This window comes from Miniopterus schreibersii, assembly GCF_964146895.1.
Source record: "Miniopterus schreibersii genome assembly, chromosome: 17".
In the NCBI taxonomy this organism is placed as follows: domain Eukaryota; kingdom Metazoa; phylum Chordata; class Mammalia; order Chiroptera; family Miniopteridae; genus Miniopterus; species Miniopterus schreibersii.
In genome coordinates, this window is record NC_138117.1 from 28,280,646 (window position 1) to 28,300,900 (window position 20,255).

Here is a 20,255-nt window from a genome sequence, read left to right on the forward strand (position 1 = left end):
ATGCTTTTCGGGAGAGGTAGGGAGGAAGTTAAAGATAAATGTCTCTGCTTCCAAAGCGTAACAGCCTGATCACAAACCCTTGAAAAAATAACTAAACTGAAGTGGATTTTTAAGCGTCTGATAATCCTATAATTAGAATGCAGTTATGAGCAACTTTATTCCTACATTCTGATATTTCAATTATTAAAAATTCTAATGACTCAGCACAACATGAAAAATGCCTCTTGCAATGCTAAATGAAAAAACACAATACAAACTTTTGCCAACGTCACAGACAAAATCTATCATCCGTATCTGCTTTCCCATAGAAGATTAAGGTCACTGTCACGTACAATGAATGAAGAAAATCTAAATGGAGATGCTGGTTGTGGCCGACTTAGAACACTGAGGTAAGTCACCACGAGGCGAGCGTTTAGGGCATCATTCTTTGCATTAAAGACAGAGTAACATTCTGAATTTTAAGTAGTTTTAACAATTGCTCTTTAATTGTTTAAATAACTGGCAGGTCATTAAAATCCTGATGTATTTTCACAACAACAATATATAGAAGTCATAAATACTATTTGATGTGGTAGAAATAAAGAAATCTTCACAGCTATCTAAGAAAACAGAGCAAACTTTTCGCGAAAAAGGCGTAAAATCATTGTACATTCGTGTTTATGAAATAATCCTCAGTCTCGAAAACCATGGACAGCACAGCTTTTAGAGATCACTGTATCAGAAGAACAGGAATTCTTCAATGCTTGTAATCTGTATTTTGAACAAGGGCCATACAGTGGATTTTGTAATACTTTATTTAGATTATGTGTGAGCTTAATCTGTTTTAATTAATAAAACTGAATAACTTTTAATGTAAAATATAATTATGTAAAAATGTGTGTTTACCTAAAAAGAATTACAACTGTGAAAACAGCTGATTTTAGAATATAATGAGCATGTAAATAACTGCTTTTCTTTTTGATTCTTTCATACTATAATTATGCTGCAATAAAAACAACTTAAAATGTCATCACTATGTGAATTAAATGGTACCCCGTCTGCGATGCTTAACCACATTAAGAATATGAGCACCTCTGTCTTCCAGAAATTCCAGAAAGGCAAACACCACGACCTCCCTGTATCCCCCCCAACACTGAATATGGCATTTTGAGCCCAGACAGACCCAATAAATACCCAGTGACCTACTAGTCAATGAACCAGTGATGAACACCCAGCGTAGTTAACATAAAAGTGAAAACTTACTGTTATTTGTTGGTTCAGGAAAACCAGCCTTTGGACCACTCCATCCTTTGTTTTCCCCTGTCTGAAAGATTGAATCAGTTGTTAAAATCTAAAGAAACAGACTTATTGAAAAAGAAAAATGTTAAATAATCAATTAAGCCCGGGCAAAGGCCTCTCCCACAGCCAGTCTGCTTATCCCGGCCATCCCTGACCCCAGGGCGTGGACACGACAGTAACTAACTTGAACAGTATTATCTCTCCGTTTTCCACATTCGAATCTGTTTCTTACGTCCCGTTCCGCTTTTATCTTTACTTACAATGTAAGTCATCAAGAAAGCCCCATATTCAGTACATTATATACAACACCAGCTCTACCCAGGTGGTTAAAAAGTAATTTGTAATTTTTATTCAAATAGTAAACAATAATCATCATCACATGTGCTAAAGAGACTAAAGGACCTTCCTTATTCCTCCTGAGGTCACGCTAACAGCAGCAATGTTACTGTGTCTGCTCGGGAACAGCCCTATGACAGCGGTCACCAAATATTGCTAATGACAGGTACAAAAATTGAAACTAAGCCCTAACTTTAAGTAAAACTTGTAATATCCTGACTTTCACCAGATGGCCTGATATGTTTGGTGTAAACTCAGAGAGTTTGAAGTAGTTAAGTATTTTATCAAATTAATCAGTGATATTAACTGATCTTCTTTTTTTGTGTGGAGCTGATGTTATGGATCCCAGGTACTCCAGGAAAAAAGGCACATTTCCTATTATAACCAGCATTTCATACTTGTTATCAGGTGTCAAAGATCAAATGGATAATTAAATCCAAATATAAATAAAAATACAATTCTAGGACATAGCCACTGTAAAAGGATGGAGGAGGGTGAATGTTTGTGGAAATGCGGGTGTATGCTGGTGGGGAGGCCAGGACACCCCCGCTTCTGCTCCTGTGAAGTACGGGACGAGGCCCCAGAGTGAGAGGGAAGCTGACTGAGGGGAGCGAGTTGGAGGAAAGTGTACACAGTAGGGAATAAGCACTTTCAGGACGGAAAGAACGGGCTGGTTAGAGGAATGCAGACTCTCAGACATCTGAGGGCCCAGCTGAAGTTGGTAATAGTAAGCTTCGCACTTCATGCAGCCTTTTTTTTTTTTTTAATTGATCTCAGAAAGGGGGCAATGGGGGAAGAGAGAGAGAAAGAAAACATCGATCGGTTGCTTCCCGAATGTGCCCAGCCCCTGGATCCAACCCAAAACCTCTGTATGTGCCCTGACCAGGAATCTAACCCTCGACCTGCTGGTGCACCGGACAACACCCCAACCAAGCCACCCGGCCAGGGCCATGCAACCTTTCTTAATTCCTCTCCTTCTACTAATAACCAAAGTTATTTAAATATTAGATTATATTCCCTATGCCTGATTTTTCACCTTCAACTGAATCTCACATCTACCGCTCTCTCATTTCTACCCCAACACTCTAAAGAAACTGCTTTTGTAAGATTTAGGCTTAAACACAACAGAGTGAACACAAGGAGAAATCTCTCTCCCAAAACATCTCTAAATCAATATCCCATAACTTCTCTCTCCCTCCCTTCTCCCACCCGCTGCCCCAGGACTATGAAAGGTATCAACAGCAGAAGAGACAGGTCAAAGTCTGGACCCTGGAAGGCAGGCGAACGGGCTGAGCCTAAGGTAGCAGAGGGCAGGAGGCTGAAGCTGAAACTGCGGAGGGAGGAGCCAGCAAAGAGCTTGCAGAGGGGTGACTGACGTGAGCCCCAGACCCCAGGAAGCCTCCAGAATTAGGAGCACACCTGCCACGTCTAACAATGAATCCTGGAAGGGCCTGAAACCGAACGACTGTTTGGAAGTCTTTCAAGGTGCTATGAAATCTCCAGGTCACCTCGTTGACCCCAAGCTGACAGGTTTCCTACGAGGTTTCTCTGAGGCTGAAACAGAGAGGCTCTGGGCACCACACACAGCTGAGGGTGACATCGCCACCCCAGCACGCGGGTGAGGAGACGGAGTCCGAGGTCACACCCTGGAAGGTAAGATCGGCAGGCCCCGTCCTCATCTGGGCCTCAGAAGACAGCAGCCAGCTTAGAAGACAGCTTCCAACCCAAAAGGAGTGGCAAAGACAATATAGGGAGCAGAATAAAACTTGAAAACAAAGTTAAAAAAATCCTCGGAGACAAAAATTATTATACCCATTAAACAAGAAGAGAAGAAAAGAAATATCCTGGAAATAAGAGCTCTGGGACATCAAAAATACAAGAACCAAAGTAAAAAATGTCAGAGGACGGAAGACAAAAATTGATGAAATCTCCTAGAAAATAGAACAAAAAGAAAAAGATATAGAAATAGGAAGGAAAGGAAGGAAAGGAAAAGAAGGGAGGGAGGGAGGAAGGAAGGAAGGAAGCTCGGCCTCCCCATCAGACCTTGTACTCACCGAGCCTCCACCACTGCATGGGCCAATTCCTCAAAGCAGGTCTCTGTGTGTGATGCGTATCTACATGCATGGGCATACATATGTGTGTAGATAGATACATGTCTGTACACATGTATATACATGCACATATCCTCTTGGCTCTGTTTCTCTGGAGAACCCTCACTAATACTACAGTGGGTATGCAAAAATATGTTGTTTTAAATTAATGACATTAATGCTGTTTTTTTGCTCTGTTTTGTTTTTACGTAACTTCCAAATAAATGTCTACGATTTATTTTGACATATTTTTATAAATCACTCACCAGGTTTAAGTCAATATAAATGTGTTAAGTTAAAACAACATATACACAACGTAAGAATTATAGAAATGTGAACACATGTTAGGTTTCATGTTACAAATATTTTTAAAGGAAGAAAAAGCATTGACTACCCAGGTTATAAAAACAGAATTGAAATCTCTAGCGATACCACACAGACAAATAATTTTTTAATCACTCAAAATAATTGCCTACATATTCACAGTTGCCTTAAAAAGAAAACTATACCTAAATGTTTTTTAATAGACGGATTCTGTTTCTACTCTAGACCTCAGAAATGTGTTCCTACAGAAACTGGTTATATCTGTAAGACAGAACCCTTATGCAAGAAAATAGAGTGGAAAAAGGCATACTGTTTTAGATAGAAATAATTATTAAGCCTGTTTTGTGAATTTTCATATAAACAAAATGTTAATGATAATTTCTACATGTGCACAGATAAAATGAAATTAAGCCAGTTCTTGCCAAGTTATCTGCCAAGTCCTGAATTCGGGGTTCCCTGCTTCCCTCGCAACAGAGGCAGGTGTTAATGATGTCATTAACTGTGCAGAAGAAATAGGGACCATGAACACAAGTCTTGGCAGAAAATAAACACCCTCTGAGTTTACCTTTAAATTTAAAGTAAATAGAAAAACTAGTTTATAGAGTGTCTGTCCAATATAGTTCCTGCCCTAAAGGGATAACTCAGGATCTTTATTTTCAGTGTTTTCAGCTGCATTTCAGAAATAAAAGCCAACAACCTCTGTTCTTAAAAATTTAGCACAGACTGAAACTGTCTACATGGTAAAACTCCACCAGTCAATAAGCTATAAATTACTAAATTGGTATTATACATAATACATACAGCCACACACAAATTTTTAGTATTTGCTAACTGTAAGGTTATAATTAATACTTCTTCATGTTGACACCATAAACAGAGGTTATTTTGTAACTGGAGAATCTGTCTTTCAAGTTAAACAGTGCTGCCTTAGGAAAGTTAAAACTTGATGTCTACTTAACACTACTTAAGACACTGCTTAGAGTCAAGGCACACTGGAATGGAATTCGTTCATCTCATATTCTAACAGAACAGGACTTGTACATGTAAACTTAGCTCTCACCTTGTCAAGTTGATCTTGAAGACTAGTGGATGCTTTATAACCAAGTTGTAACAGCATTGCTTCCGCGGCATTTTTTTTGGCTATCTTTTTATTGGGTCCTGTTCCAGTAGCAACTTCATTGCCTACCTTGACCTGATAAGATTAAAGTAAGAAATTAATAAGGGCTCCTTAACACCATAAAGCAATGTTCTGCTCTCCAGCATTCAAAAATATAAAGTCCAGTCCATAATAAAAACAATTAAGAACCCATTTATGTACAATTATATACACAAGTGAAAATATGTATGGAGAAAAATATAGAAATATGGTTTTCAAAATGACACTGGAGGCTACCTTAGCATGACAGAATCTTAGGAGATTTCTATTTCCTTACATATCTCTGTATTATTTCATTTTTTTAAACAATAAACTTGTATAATTTATAGAAGAAGAAATAAAAAATTCACATGGTAATAGAGTATATGTTGATTCTAAGTACATTTAGCATGCTTTATTTAAATTAATAAACTGAAAGGGCTGAAATTCATGTTGCTGCCATTTAAAATAATGTTCACATTGCATACTAGTATACAAAGGTTTATATTAAATAGTTCCTGAAGAATTAATACACAAGGGTTAGTACAATATCCTGGTTAAGAACAAGTATTTCCAAGTCAGATTTGGGTATAAAATTCAGTTCTACTACTTCCTAGCTATATGAACCAATTCAAATTATTTACTATCTCTAAGCCTCAGTTTTTTTAATCAGTACAAGAGGGGTAACAGAACTACCTCATAATGTTGCTTTGAAAGTTAAAAAAAAAAAATGTATGTTACCTTATGGTGTATAATTAATCATAATTGCTCAATCAACAGTAGCCTTTTATCATTAGAACTATTCCACCGTTCTCTCCGGTGAACAAGGGATGTGTGTGTGTGTGTGTGTGTATACATGTATTTAAATGTACATCACTCATCTTATATCCACACATTTTATGAGTTGGGTAATGCTCTTTGAGAGACTCATGTGCCAAGATAATATAGATATAAAAAGTAAATTTGAAAGCAAAAAGGAATAAGATTACAAGGAGAAAGAGAAAATACACAACTTACAGTGGGATTTGTTTTTATACATTGGTCTCAAAGAGTGATTTACGAAGCAGACAAGGTAATCACAGTTTTGAAAATTAAACAATGTAATATAAATAATCCATGGGCAAAAGGAAAAACGCTAGTGGAAATTATAAAATATTTTAAATAAATAATAATGGAAATACAATATATCAAAACTTGAGGGATGCAACTAAAGTGGGTCTAAAAGAAAATACACAGCTACAAAAGCTAGAGAAAGACAGAAAGGTAATGAGCTAAACATCCATATCTCAGGATGTTATTAAGAGCAAAATAAACCCAAAGAAAACAGACAAATAAAGACAAATGCAGAAATTAAGGAAACAGAAAATGAAGCATAAAAGAGTTCAAAAAGCCAAAAGTTGGTTCCCTGAAAAGAATAATAAAATGATAAACCAAAGGTAAGACTGGTTGGGAAAAAGAAACAAATAAGAATGAAACTGGAAGATTATAAAAGCTTCTGTAGCATTATAAAATAATAAGGAAAAGTGAATACTTTGGTTAAGTTTTTTTGAAAATTAAGATAGAACAGAAAAATTCCTAAAGAATATAATTATCAAACGTTGGCACAAAACAAACCAGTAACTGCACAGGCCTATTACTACTAAAGAAATTAAAACCATAATTTTTTTAAAAGTTCCACAAAGAAAACTGAGAGTTTCTCCAGTAAGTTCTATCCAATATTTAAGGAAAAAAATCATGCTAATCTTACAAAAATTCATCCAAAATTGGAAGAAGAGGAATCAGTCCCCAATTATTCAGTGAGGAATCACTCTGATTCCAAAATCCAACAAGGACAGTATAAGAAAGGAAATTTACAGACCAGTTTCACTCATAAACATAAATGCTGAAGTTTAAACCATATAGTAGTAAACTGAAGAAAGTAATACATAAAAAGAAGAATCGCAACAAAGTTAGATTTATTCCAGATATTCAAGGCTGGTCTAACATTTGAAACTCAAGCAAAATCAATCAATGGAATCTGCTATATTAATGGGTTAAGGAGACAAACCAAGTGGTTATTCTAATAAATGGAGCAAAAGCATTTGATGAAACTTAACATACATTCACAATAAAAACTCTTAGCGACAGAAAAACTCTTAGGGAAAAAAGGGAACTTCCTTAATACGATAAAGGGCATTTTACAAAAAACCTACAGCAAACCTCAGCAAACATTATACTCAGTGTTGAAATTTTGAAATTAGAACAAGACAAGGGTGCCCTCTATTATTACTAGTATAAAGCATTTTACTATGAATCCTGGACAAAGCAATAAGGCAAGAAGAAAAAAAGATATACAAATTAGAAGTGTAAAAACAAACCCATTTTTTGCTATATGATTTTATATAAGGCATCCAAGAAAACCTTACAAAAAAATTGTAAGAATTTATGAGAGCATAAGTCCTCTGAACAAAAGCCAACTGCATTTGTATATTCTATCAATAGTCATGTACAAAATGAAAACTATTAAGACACCATTTGCATTAAATGAAAATCAAATATCTAAGATGTTTAAGACCTTTACACAGAAAATTAAGCATTACTAAAAAATATTAAAATAAGCCGAATAAACAGAGATTATGCCATGTTCATGTATTCTAGACTCAGTATTATAATGATATCAATTCTCTGCAAACTGACTCATAATTTCAATCAACTCCCATTAAAATCCCACACATATTTTTACGATACTTCACAAGCTGATTCCAAAAGGTCCCTGGAAATGCAAAGTGCTAAGAGCAGCCAGGACCCTTCTGAGGAAGAACAAGATGGGGCACTTATTCTCCTGGACATCCAGATTTATTACAAAGTTAACATAAGGGCAAAGACAGATAAATCTGCATTAAAACTCATGGCTTATGTTCTTCAAAAAAAGCATCACTAAAAAGACCAAAAAAAGGGAAAGTCACAACACAAGAGAACAAACATATCTGAAATGCCATGTAAGTGCAAAAGGCTTACATTACACAATATACAGTGGATTCCTATACGTCAATTTTTTTTAAAAAGCCTGTAGAAAAATGAGCGCGCGAGAGGAACAGGCAGTCTATATGTGAAATTTTGGATTTATCAGATGTCACTGTGCTTAGTTTAAAAAAAATTAGAAAGCTTCAATATTAGAAAGCTTCAATAACGTCATACCACATTAATAAAATTTCAGTGACAGTATACGGAGTATAGCAATGAATGGGTACGTGGTACAACTCAACCCAGTTTCCGGATTTAAATCATGATACTTCTACCACCATTTTCCCTTTTTGGCTCTTGTGTGAAAGCACAATACTGGCTATTTCATTAGTTTCAGAGCATACAGGTTCCCATCTGGTACCCACTTATGCACTGTTTGCCATTTATTCTTACATCATTATTTAGAGGTTTATTTGTGTTACTATTTCCATCACTATTTTAGAAGCTTCAGCGAACCAACTACTTTTTTAAAAACTAAGGACATACAATACAGAAGGGGAAACAAACTTAAATGTAAACAATGTGCACGATATATGACAAAGAAATTGCACTTTTTAAACGGAATTTTAGTCAAGATGAGCTGTACGTCTTATAGTTTATGAAACATTTGAAAATATATTCATTATAGAATTTCTGTAACTACCACAAATCTTAGTTCAAATCCGTGCAGTATTTGAAGCAAATACTCATTGCTTTTTCTTCTGAAACCAGAAACTACCACATCATGAGAAATCAGCAGTCATCTACGGGCCTCGCCGAAGCACTGGCCCCGTAGTGGTCATGCAGACCCCTGGGGCCAGGTGAACACATACCCCTCTCACAGCGGTGCTGGCCTGCACCTGACCTGAAGCAGCGGGCCCCAGGCACAATGTGCTTGAGTCTCAGGCTTGAGCCAGCCTCTGCTACCCGGTGTTTTTTCCAGTGCTTGGTTTGTTCTCCAGTTTCAACAGCCCCTGTGTTGTCACTGGATGCTTGCTAACTACAAGATTAGACCAGTTAAGTCCGAAGCTTCCTCTACTGCTGTCAAAAGACTGGCCAAAGTAAATGGAAGCAAAAGATCACTGAGCAGCAAAAATGTTTCACCTGCCTTCACATGCTGTGTGCACATCCCTCACTCTGATTCCATTCCTGAGCCGGTTCGTCCCTGCACCTCACGTATCTACCCAGGCATGAGCCCTCTGGCTCCAGGCCTGCTCTTGGACATGCTGCGCCCTTCTCAGCATTCACCTGGGGTCTGTGTCTGCTGGATTCCCATCGGATCTGTTCTGATTCCTTCAAGGCTTCCTTCTAGAACAGGTGCTTCCAGAACCAGTTTTCCCACTCACCTACCCTTGTCTCACACAAGTTCTTACAGAAGCACGGTTCAATAGTTTGTGAGCAGTTACCCTAAGTTATTTGTTAGTATTAAATAAGACTTCTGTAAAAAATTACATTTAAAATTTTTATTTAAAAAATAAAAATAAAAAAGACTGCTCTGCTAAAGGACTTTGATTCCCTGCTAACAGTCATTAAAAAAAAAAAAATCACTTCTATATGAGTTAAGCAAGTATGTATAAACTTCATAAGTCATCTTCCTAGAAAGCTCACACATTTTATAACTATTATAAAATTTTTTATATTTAAATGTTACTTTTTCTGCAAAGAAGTTGAATTTTTCTATGCAATAAATTTAAGACTGCAGATTGTTTTTAAAAAATAATTTAAATAAGATCAAGTCCTCAAAAGTCTAACAAAAAAGTTCTAAAATAGTATTTACCAAAAAATGAACTCATTATCTTTCACTGAGTCACAAGTAAAACTGATGAAATTTGCTTGATATATTTTTTAAAACCTAGAGATCTTAATCACAGAAAGAAAAATTAACACTATATAATAGATAACAATAGAATATGCTAATATGCAATTTAGTTTAGTTATCATTTTTCTCTTTGAAAAATTAAAATATCTCTGTCCAAAAATATAAAAAGCTTTAAGAAATTTGCTCTGGAACTAATATCCAAATGTCACCAGAGATTTTACCTAGCAATCAATACAAGTAATTGCATTAATTTTATAACACAAATTTATTTTCAGTGATAAATATTAGCATATTATCTCTAGATATTTTACTTCCACGTTCAATTCGAACAAATGATAACATTGCTTAAGTAGTTTATACAAAAGCCTTTACTTTGATAAAGTTGCTGCAATATAGTAATGAATCCACTGGGGCTTCCAGAAGGGGGAAAAACAATATGAATTCAGTGTGAAAACATGTAAAAGCACAGCCAAATGTTCCCATTTGACTAGAATGTTTATGAAGGCCCATAAAATGGAAGCTGGCATAAGGTACTCTAAATTCCTCTTTCAAAAGGGGTACTCAATATACTCCATAGAAAAGGAATTGTTTAATAAAGTCAATTCCAGTTTTTATTCCTAATACAGGTCTAAAATTTAGGTAATTTTTTTTCCTTCAAGCTTTGGAGTTCAAAGAATACTTTCTAGACTTTTTCAAAGCTAAGAATTTGTAAAAAGAAAAAACTGGTGCATCCTTTTACAAAGTGAGGAAACTAGAACAACACTCTTCTGGGTCCTAACGACATCAAGGCCACAATGGTTTACTAACCATAGACAAATTCCCCTCTGTGGATATCTCGGTTCCCACAGTGGTTTATCAGTGACTACATCATAAGTTTACACCTCCAGCAAAAGCCAAATATAATAGCTCTCATGCAGGCAGGCACACAGCAAATATACATCAAAGATTTATTAAGGTCCTACTGTATACACGTATACAGACCACTCTATTGGGTACTATGAGATGATGAAGTATAAAGATTATAATTTAGGTCCCTGGGCAGTGTGACTAAATGGTTAGAGTATCAACCCACACATCGAAGGGTGAAGGGTTGACTCCTGGTCAAGAGCACATACCTGGGTTGCAGGTTCGATCCCTGGGCCCTGGGCCCTGGCTGGGGATCATTTGGGAGGCAACCAATCAATGTGTCTCTCTAACATTGATGTTTCTCTCTCTCTCCCCCCCCACTCCCACCCTCCCTCCCTTCTATTCCCTCTAAAAAAAAATCAATGGAAAAAATATCCTCAGGTAAGGATTAACAACAACAAAAACAAGATTATAAATTAGGAAGGCAGATAAAATTTAGATATGCACAAAAAGTTCATCAACATGAAAGACTATGCTTGAATATCAAAATTTCTCCCATATGGTCAGCACTTAATAAATATCTGTTCATTTTAACTGGATTATATTAAAGGTGAGATCCATGGGTTCGACTGGAAAACGTTTCTTTGACAAGACAATTACAACAGAACCAGTTTGGGGACAATAAGGATAATTTAAATATAGACTAATGAATCATGCTTAATGTAAGAAAAACTTACATTTTTTTAGAGATACACACCAAGTATGTAGGCTGAAATGACATACAGTTAGAAATTAGCTTTGAAATTCTTTAGGAAAAGAAGGGAGGGGGAGGGAAGAAAATTGAACAGCTGAGGCAAGTGCGGTAAGAATCTGAACTGTTGTGTCTGCGTGATGGGCATGTTCCCCAACACACATCACACTATTCTTCACAGTGTACTATTAAATATATATCCACCCTTGGATATATCTGAAACTTTTTAAGAAAAATTAAAGGTTTCTTCGACACTGGGGCTTGAGCTGGCAAGTGAGGCAGCACAGGCGGGATCTGAGAGGAGGGGGGCTTGAGGCAGCCGCCTCACTGCTGGTCCCTGCCCATCTGCCAACCCACCAGCAGCCACGCTCCGGTTCCCTCGACGGCACAACACCGCAGTTAAAACTCTCAGCAGTTCTGAGTCCCTCAGTCCTCACCGTGGTTAGGGGGACAGCTCGAGCTCTTTTCCTAATTTTCCTGAAAACCCAAAGTTCATGCTCTTGGCCCTGTTCCATCACCATCCATCCTTCTCAATTTTGTTTCTAACTCCATCTGTCCCCTAGTCCCAGTAGTGTAATAGACTCTGGCTGCACATTGTAACACAGTAAGAGGGAGACGAGCCTTCTGTTTGATACACTCTGGGCCAAATAACCTGTGTGAACTCAGTCCCTTCAAAGCTCTTCTGTCTATTCTAACATCTCCTTGACACTTGAACGGTTCAACCAAGTTGGAAGGTGGGCCTGGAGGGAATAAATGCTCTAAGAGTAAATAGAGTTACTTTCTGCTGTTAATTCCCAGTCAGCCTTTCCCCCATATCTCTATTCCAACCTGAGGATTTCTGGATTTTTTTTAATAGTTAAAAAAACTCTTCCCATATAAAAGTGAGACATACCTGCATCACAAACTCCCGACGTCGAGGCATTCCTCTCTCTGAAAGCAAAACATAGTCTGGCTCCCTTTCCTTTTTGGCCTGTTGAATTTGAGCCAGGCGGCTAATGGGGTTCATTCCTTGACCATATTCTGGTCCAGCCTAAAAAACAATGTGAAGAAAAAATGTCAAAACATGCTTGTAAAACTTGTTATTGGATCCTTAAAGTGGTTCTCCTCTCCTCCCCTATGCCCCAAAACTGTGACTGGAGAAGATAAATGAGCGTCATTTATAAAGATTTATGAAGGAAAAGCATAAAATGGATCTGAAACTAAGGCTTATATGGGATTTAGGGCTCAGGGGTATTACTGATAAATCAGGTCAACTCTTCTGCTTTTAAATGCTTCAGTGTAGCTACTTCACAGTTCTGTTCATCAGAAACACCAAGAGAATAGAAGACGGCATGAACTGGGAAGAGATATCTGCAGTACATATAACTCAAAAAGACAAATCCAGTATCCAAAATATATTTTTAAAACTCTGAAAAACTATCCAGAAAAATATAATCTAAAAGAAAAACGGGCAAAAGACATGAACAGATATTTAACAGATGAAAATATGCTCAATCTCAGACTCAGGAAATGCGTATTCAACCCACAGCGAGGTACCATCTCACACCCATCGATTTAGCAAAGATCAGGAAGACTGACAGCCCCCCATGCTGATGACGGGGAGAAACAGAAACGTATACAGTTGCTGAGAGTAATATAAAATGGAAAACAACTGGGCAATGTTTAGTAAAGCCAAAGATGGTACCCGCACTCCCTAGCAGCATTTTAAATTTATTATTTAAAATGGACACCCAAATTTTTCAGGTGGGCAAAAGTTTTGAACAACACTTCATCAAGCCTCAGATGCTACTAAACGCATAAAAAATGCTCATGTTATTAGTCACTAGAGAAATGTGACATCAAACCACAATGAGATACCAAAGCCCATGTATCTGAACAACTGAGATTTAAGACGACACATTCGGAAGGCTGAGCACGCACACACGGCTGATGAAAACGTAAAACAGTATAACCCGAAGATGGTGGCACAGGTAAATGCAGGACTCACATCCTCCTGCAACCACATCAAAATTACAACTAAATCACAGAACCACCACCATTCAGAACCACCTGAAATCTGACTGAACAGAAGTCCTACAACTAGAGAATTAAAAAAGAAGCCACATTGAGACTGGTAGGAGGTGCAGAAAGGGCTGGTCCGACACCCATGTGTGGTGTTTTTTAAATCAGGAGGGATATGTTGGCTGTGGAGGTCAATGAGGAGTAAAGGGTCCCAGCCCCACACCAGACTCTTCAGCCCAGAGTTCAAGTGCCAGAAAGAGAAGTCCCCGTAACTTCGGGCTGGTTGGGTTATAAAAACCAGCGGGGATTGTGGCTGAGTGACAGGGAGGGTTGCTGGAGTCCTGGGCAGTTCCTCGTAAAGGGCCGGCACACAGACTTATTTGGCCTCACTCCCTCTGAGCTCCAGCACTGGGGCAGCAGCTCCAAAGGCACTAGGGACATATGGGGGCAGGAAGGCAGTAACCAAAGAACTTATATGCATACATGCATTACCCACGGACACAGACAATAGGGTAGTGAAGGCCTGGGGTAGAGTGGGATGTGGGTGGAGGGAGGCAATGTGGGGGGAAAGGAGGGGATATCTGTAATACTCTCAACAATAAAGATTTAAAATAAAATAGTATAATCCCTTTGAAAAGTAACTCGCAGTTTCTTAAAAAGTTGAATATATACCTACTAAATGACCAAGCCATTCCACTCTTTAAGTATTTGCCCACAAGAAATGAAAGCAGGTGCCCATAAGACATACACATAAATGTCCATGGCAGCTTTGTTTGCAACAGTCCCGAACTAGAAACATCCCAAATATCTACCTCGAGAGAATGGATAAACAAATTATGGTATATCCATAAAATAGAACACTACTTAGCAACAAAATAGAACCAATAACTGATACATGCAACAATATGGATGAATCTCAAAATGATTATGCTGAGTGAAAGAAGCTAGCCAAAAAAAAAAGAGTGGTTGCTCAGGAACTTAGAGTGAGGAGATTACCAAAGGGTACAAGGAAACATTTGGGAACAATGGAGAAGTTTATTATCTTGATTGCGGTCATGGTTCATAAGTGTATGCATATACCAAAACACATCAAAGAGCATGCTTTAAATATATTCAACTCACTATATATCAATTACACGTCAATAAAGCTGTTTTTAAAATCTAATCAAATATATTTTTCAGAAAAATGAACACGTAGTAAAAATGTAAAGAAAGGAAATGTTAAACACAAAACTAATGATGGTGGTTACCTACGGGAGGTGGACAGGATGTGACAGACGGGGCATACAGAATGCTTCAACCTAATGTTCTATATTGAAATTGGATGGTGGGTCTTTTTAACTTACATACAAGTTCTGTAAAAATCTCTAAAAGGCGCTCTATTTTAAACTTTATATAGGGTAATGTTTATGAATAAGTCTGTTTTTTAACTTAAAAAAAAAATTATATACAACTCTTTCTTAGTACCTTCTAAAAGGTTTAGAAACAAAAATATCTTTGGAAATATTCTTTCCGCATGTAAACTAACTTTCTTCATATATTATACCTAGAAATGAACATTTGCATGTATTATACTGTCAGAACTTGATTTCACCTTGAAATTTTATTCTAAAACAGGTAACAGAGACAAGGATAATCACTGTTACAGATAACATAGGTGACATCAAACTTACATAAGAGCCGCTGTATATACAGTCTTAGCTCTTCCTGGGAACTGGTAAGTCTCCACCTTATCTAGTTTGGTGCTGCAGGTACAGCCTCCAGGTCAGATACTGAAAGGTCTTTTAAATTATGTTTAGGATTTTGGACTTTATCCAAAGAGCAATAGGAAATTACCGAAAGATTTTAAGCAGAGGCATGACATGATCTGAATGGCGTCTCTAAAAGATAACACTTTAAAAAAGACCATTTGATGTCTAAAGCATCTGCATGAAGGCCAACTTCAAACCAAATGTAACAGTTCAGGTGAGAGATGACTGTGAGTTGGACCAAAGGGTAGCAGAGGGATGGAAAGCAACAGACCAACTTAAGAAATCTGTAAGTGATGGAACCAATAGGACTTGACTGATCGGATGTAAGGGGTAAGAGGGAAGTAAGAAATGACTCCCAGGTTTCTGTTTCAGCAGCTGCATGGTGGTGCCAGTCACTGCGATGAGGAATGCTGGAGGGGAAAGCAATTTAGAAGGGAGCGTGGTGAGTTCTGGACATGGAGTTTGAGGTGCCTGTGAAATATTAAGTGAAGATGTCCAACGGGCAGGGCAGAGCACAGGAGAGTAGTTGAGAACCATCCACATAAAGACCGAATTAAAGCCCGAGAAGTAGGAAGCGTGCCATCTGGGCCAGAATGGGAAGCTCAGCACTGCAACGGTTAGGGGGAAGGGGAGGAGAGCGAAAACGGAAATGTTTCGTGTTTGATAAAATACTGGTTTCCCCTTCTATTTACATGTCAAACAATAAAGATTAAGCACATTATAAAGGAAGTAGAGACGGACTAACAAGAAAAGACAGAGACAGTATTTGTAAGTCTGAGACTGAATATCAGTGAAAGGTAAAGCGGGCCTCTGAGTCCGGCGCTGGAAGAGGTACACCTAGCTCGTGAAGATATTCAAGTAACTGTACTTCAGTGGCTCCTCCTCTCTCTTCCTATTTGCCTCTTTCTAAGAATGTCTTTAGTGCCCAGGGTATTGCTGTTGATGCAGATTCCAAAGGCAAAGGCCAGATGCATGGATGCAATCAGATAATGATGGAGTTTTGACTCAAATTAACTACCGGCATCCTTGACAATTAAGTTATTCCCTGGATATCAGCTCTTAGGTGATCATTCTACAAACCAGTAACGAGGGAAAATTTTATCAGAAAGCCTTCTTTGCAGTCTTGTCTTATAGAAAAGAACATTAAAAACAGAATATAAGCCCAAAGACATCATGAGAAAGTCTTACATTTTAACTCTACAGAGTAAATCCACAAGGAGTTCCCAGAACAACCAGTTTCAAATGCGCCCTCGAGTCACACGGCTAGACCTGAACCCTGACTCTGCTGCACATGATCTTGGGTAAGCGTCTTAAATACCAAGGACCTCACTTGTAAAACAAAGATAATACCTACATCACAGAGTGACTAAAGGGATCCAATGAGAGAATGTGACAGTTTTATTATTTTTAAAAAAATCAAGGCAACTCATCAACAGATATTTTCTCTACTTCTACGGCATATAAAGAACTGTAGACTCTAGATGTGTAAGACATAAGGAAGTGACAAAAATGCAGAAAACCAAGGCACTATTTCAACCTGACGCATCTGTTTATTGGCCCACTATACCGTATGATCGCACTTATAATTATCGAGATTCCAACTCATGGAATGCATGCTCCTTTCTCGAAATAATCTTACATTTCAGAGGCTGCCTACAGACTTTATTTTAACATAACACAGACATGCTACAAGTAATTCCAAGTGTGATGCAGGTGAGGAGAAATGTAGGGAGTGGGGGAAGGCAGAGCAGACTTCCCTGCAGAAGTCAAGTTTAAGCTCAGATCCAAACGGCGGACAGCAAGAGAGCTCTGGAATAATACCCTTACATGCTGGAGTTAGCAGCAAATAATTCTGAGAGTTCAAAATGCTTCTCTCCTCTCTGGGGAAGAGCATTCAAGCAGTAATTTTATTTTTAACGGCTACAGTTAAAATTAACATGAATTATATTCATACCCTATTACAAAAATGTATTGATCTTTTCCAGCCTAATGGTTTACTATTCTTCATTTGTTAAGATTAGATTTTGTTGAGTGCATTAGATGAAAGTTGCTATGTTACCATTCTGATTTAGAGCACTGTCCCTCCATCTGGGTAAGTTATAGATTTTACACATAAAAAGATTTAAGAAAACAGACTGTAAGTATATTCACACACACATAAAAGGTGATTAGACATAACAATACTTAGTATTTATTGGGCACTTACTGTTTGTATTACTAATAAATACTAAGTCCCGCACACAGAGTGCTTCCCATTCACTCGCTGCGGCTCCTGTCACAGGGTCAGCATTGTTCGTATTACTAGCCTGTACCCTATAACCAATTCAAGTGTCCTATAAAGACACTACACAGCAGTGCAGTGTGCAGAAAAGAACACTGGGTCAGAGATCAGAGTAAGTCAGGTTACTCCACACGACAGGTTACTCCAAGAGACGGGTGAACGAAAGCGAGCGAATGCTTTGGATGTTACATAAACCCTCGCTTGTAAAAACGAGGGTAACGTCCTCTACCTTAGTCGTGATGAGAGTTATACTAAAGGTGATCATCAACGGGAAAGTATCTTTTTAAGCCATAAAAAGCCGTAAGTACGTAAGGTATTATCTGATGAGCAACACAGGTATGCAAGTGTCTAAAAAGTAGAACAGGATCGTTAGTGACTTACAGTCACGCCCCCCCCTGACGCGGGCTGGACACGTGCCTGGGTCAGATGCCTGCCCCAGGGAAACACTTTCATCTATAGTCACCGTAATATTTACACAGCAAAGCTGACTCGTGCTCACAAGCACACACTTACTTTGACTATTGTTTTAGGGCGTTTTTTAAAAAATAATTTTGGCTTTTCAACCACAGGGAGAGGTGGAAGTTTCCTCAGCTCCTGCAGGACCGTGGTCGCGGCACGCTTCTTGGAGAGCTTTTTGCTGTTCCCCTCTCCTTCCGCGGAGAACTCTCCCACCGAGACCCGCGTGACAAAGCTTTTCATGTGTGGGGGTCCACTTTCCTTAATAACCTATAAAATACAAATATGATATTAAATAACATACAGGCACATAAGATGTGTTCTTTTCAAATATGTCTTTACTGAGTTTAGAGAGAAAGGAAGGAAGAGGGAGGGAAGGAGAGAGAGAGGAGAGAGAAAGAGAGAGAAAGAGAAACATCGATCAGCTGCCTCCTGCACACCCCCTACCAGGGATCCAGCCCACAACCCGGGCATGTGCCCTGACCGGGAATCGAACCAGGAACATCTCTGTGCGTGGGATGACACCCAACTGAGCCACACCAGCCAGGGCTTAAGATATGTTCTTATAGCATGGGCCTTTCTTAATGTGCATATCATAATCAAAATTGAAATTAAGACTTATACCAAAATTATAGATTTCTTTAATAAAGCTATTATAAAAGTATTATATGAGAACTATTCAATTACAATACTTACAATGCTTAAGAAACTGAAGTTGAAAGAGCAGAAATCTAAATAAACACATTCGATTCATATTCAAAATTGGTTTTTACCAGTTTAAAACAGGCAATTCTAGTGATGGTTACCCAATTCTTATGAAGCCAAAAATTAAGAACATAAAACAAACCACATAATATTAGGTACACAGGACATCGGGAATGATAATTTGTACATATCTCATTTTCTCTGGAAGGGTAAGTTCCTGGAGGATGGGGACCATGTCTTATTGTAGTTCTACAAGCCACCAAGCATCCTGTGTGGGGAAGCCGCTCAAAAACAGTTGGGGGTGAAAAATAACCTTTTTAAAATATATTTATATATCTTTATTGATTTCAGAGAGAGGAAAGGAGAGAGAGATAAAACATCAATGATGAGAGAGTCATTGATCAAGCCCACAACCAGGCATGTGCCCTGACCGGGAATCAAACCCCAATCACCTGGATCCTAGGTTGACGCTCAACCGCTGAGCCTCGCCCGGCCGGGCAAAATAACCGATTTTTGACATAGACCTCAAAGGCTGTTTTACAGAAGGAATGTTTACTCTCTGTGACAGGATCTTAAAAAGGTAAGTCGATATGCCATAAAAATACCTCGCTTTCTAGAGTAATGGATTATGAATCTGTCAGCCCTGAGTGTTCCCAAATCCTGTACTAATGTGCTCTTTCAAACTAAGACAACTTCCCAGGAAAGATGCCTTCCAAAACCTGAGTGCCCAAAACTTCAGTCTCCTTCAAAATTCTGACCTATTAAAGATATCCTATTTAAATAGCTTACTATTTAACATTGTATATAAAGTTTGTCTTTTAATATTGGATGCCAATTAGGAAAAGAACACAAATGACACAATAGCTCAATAATTCAACAGTGGTCAGGATAAGGAATTTATGATAAGCATACTTTCCAAGTAATTTAAGTTTACTAGTTGATACACCAAAACTATTTTAACCACTTTGCTAGACATCCTCCTGAATTTAAAAAACAAAACAAAACTATATACTGTACTGACTTAATAGAGAATACCAAATATTTAACCTTTTATTGCTGGCATTAGATCACCATTTGAACATCAAATATTCTATAATATATATTGAAGCCACCAAGGACTTCTAAGACTGATAAAACTGTTCCTATTCACTGTAGCCTTTAAAGGCCCCAGATTCAATAGTTTTTGAGTATATGCAGTGACTTAGACTGGTTTTCCACACTGTCCCTATTACTTCTTACTTCTTGCTGGGCTTAATGAGCCTTCAAGTGCATGCTGTCTCCGCCTTCCCCACTGTGCTGCGTTTAATCTGCCGCAGGGTGACATCAGATAACCTGATTTGTTCGAATTGTGTTTAAGAAGAAAGTAGACAGGTTCTCAGCCGAGGTCAGTTGGTCCTGCCAGTGAGTTAAAGGTGGGAGCTTTCTCGTAGACGAACGGCACACAATCTGAAGGACGACACTTCATGACCGTTTCAGCTTATTTCCTGGGTTGTGCCTATT

At 38.1% G+C, this 20,255-nt stretch overlaps 1 protein-coding gene across 23 annotated transcripts in view; it reads right to left on the minus strand.

Moving 5' to 3' along the window:
- STAU2 (staufen double-stranded RNA binding protein 2) overlaps positions 1–20,255 on the minus strand; it is a 218,321-nt gene that overhangs the window by 119,338 nt on the left and 78,728 nt on the right. For all 23 annotated transcript variants that reach the window (XM_081116639.1, XM_081116649.1, XM_081116633.1 and 20 more), the window contains 4 exons: positions 18,108–18,320; positions 12,454–12,591; positions 5,089–5,220; positions 1,243–1,303 (listed from right to left, as the gene is read on the minus strand). In XM_081116639.1, the coding sequence (XP_080972765.1) occupies positions 1,243–1,303; positions 5,089–5,220; positions 12,454–12,591; positions 18,108–18,320 (544 nt within the window). The remainder of the gene's footprint in view (positions 1–1,242; positions 1,304–5,088; positions 5,221–12,453; positions 12,592–18,107; positions 18,321–20,255) is intronic.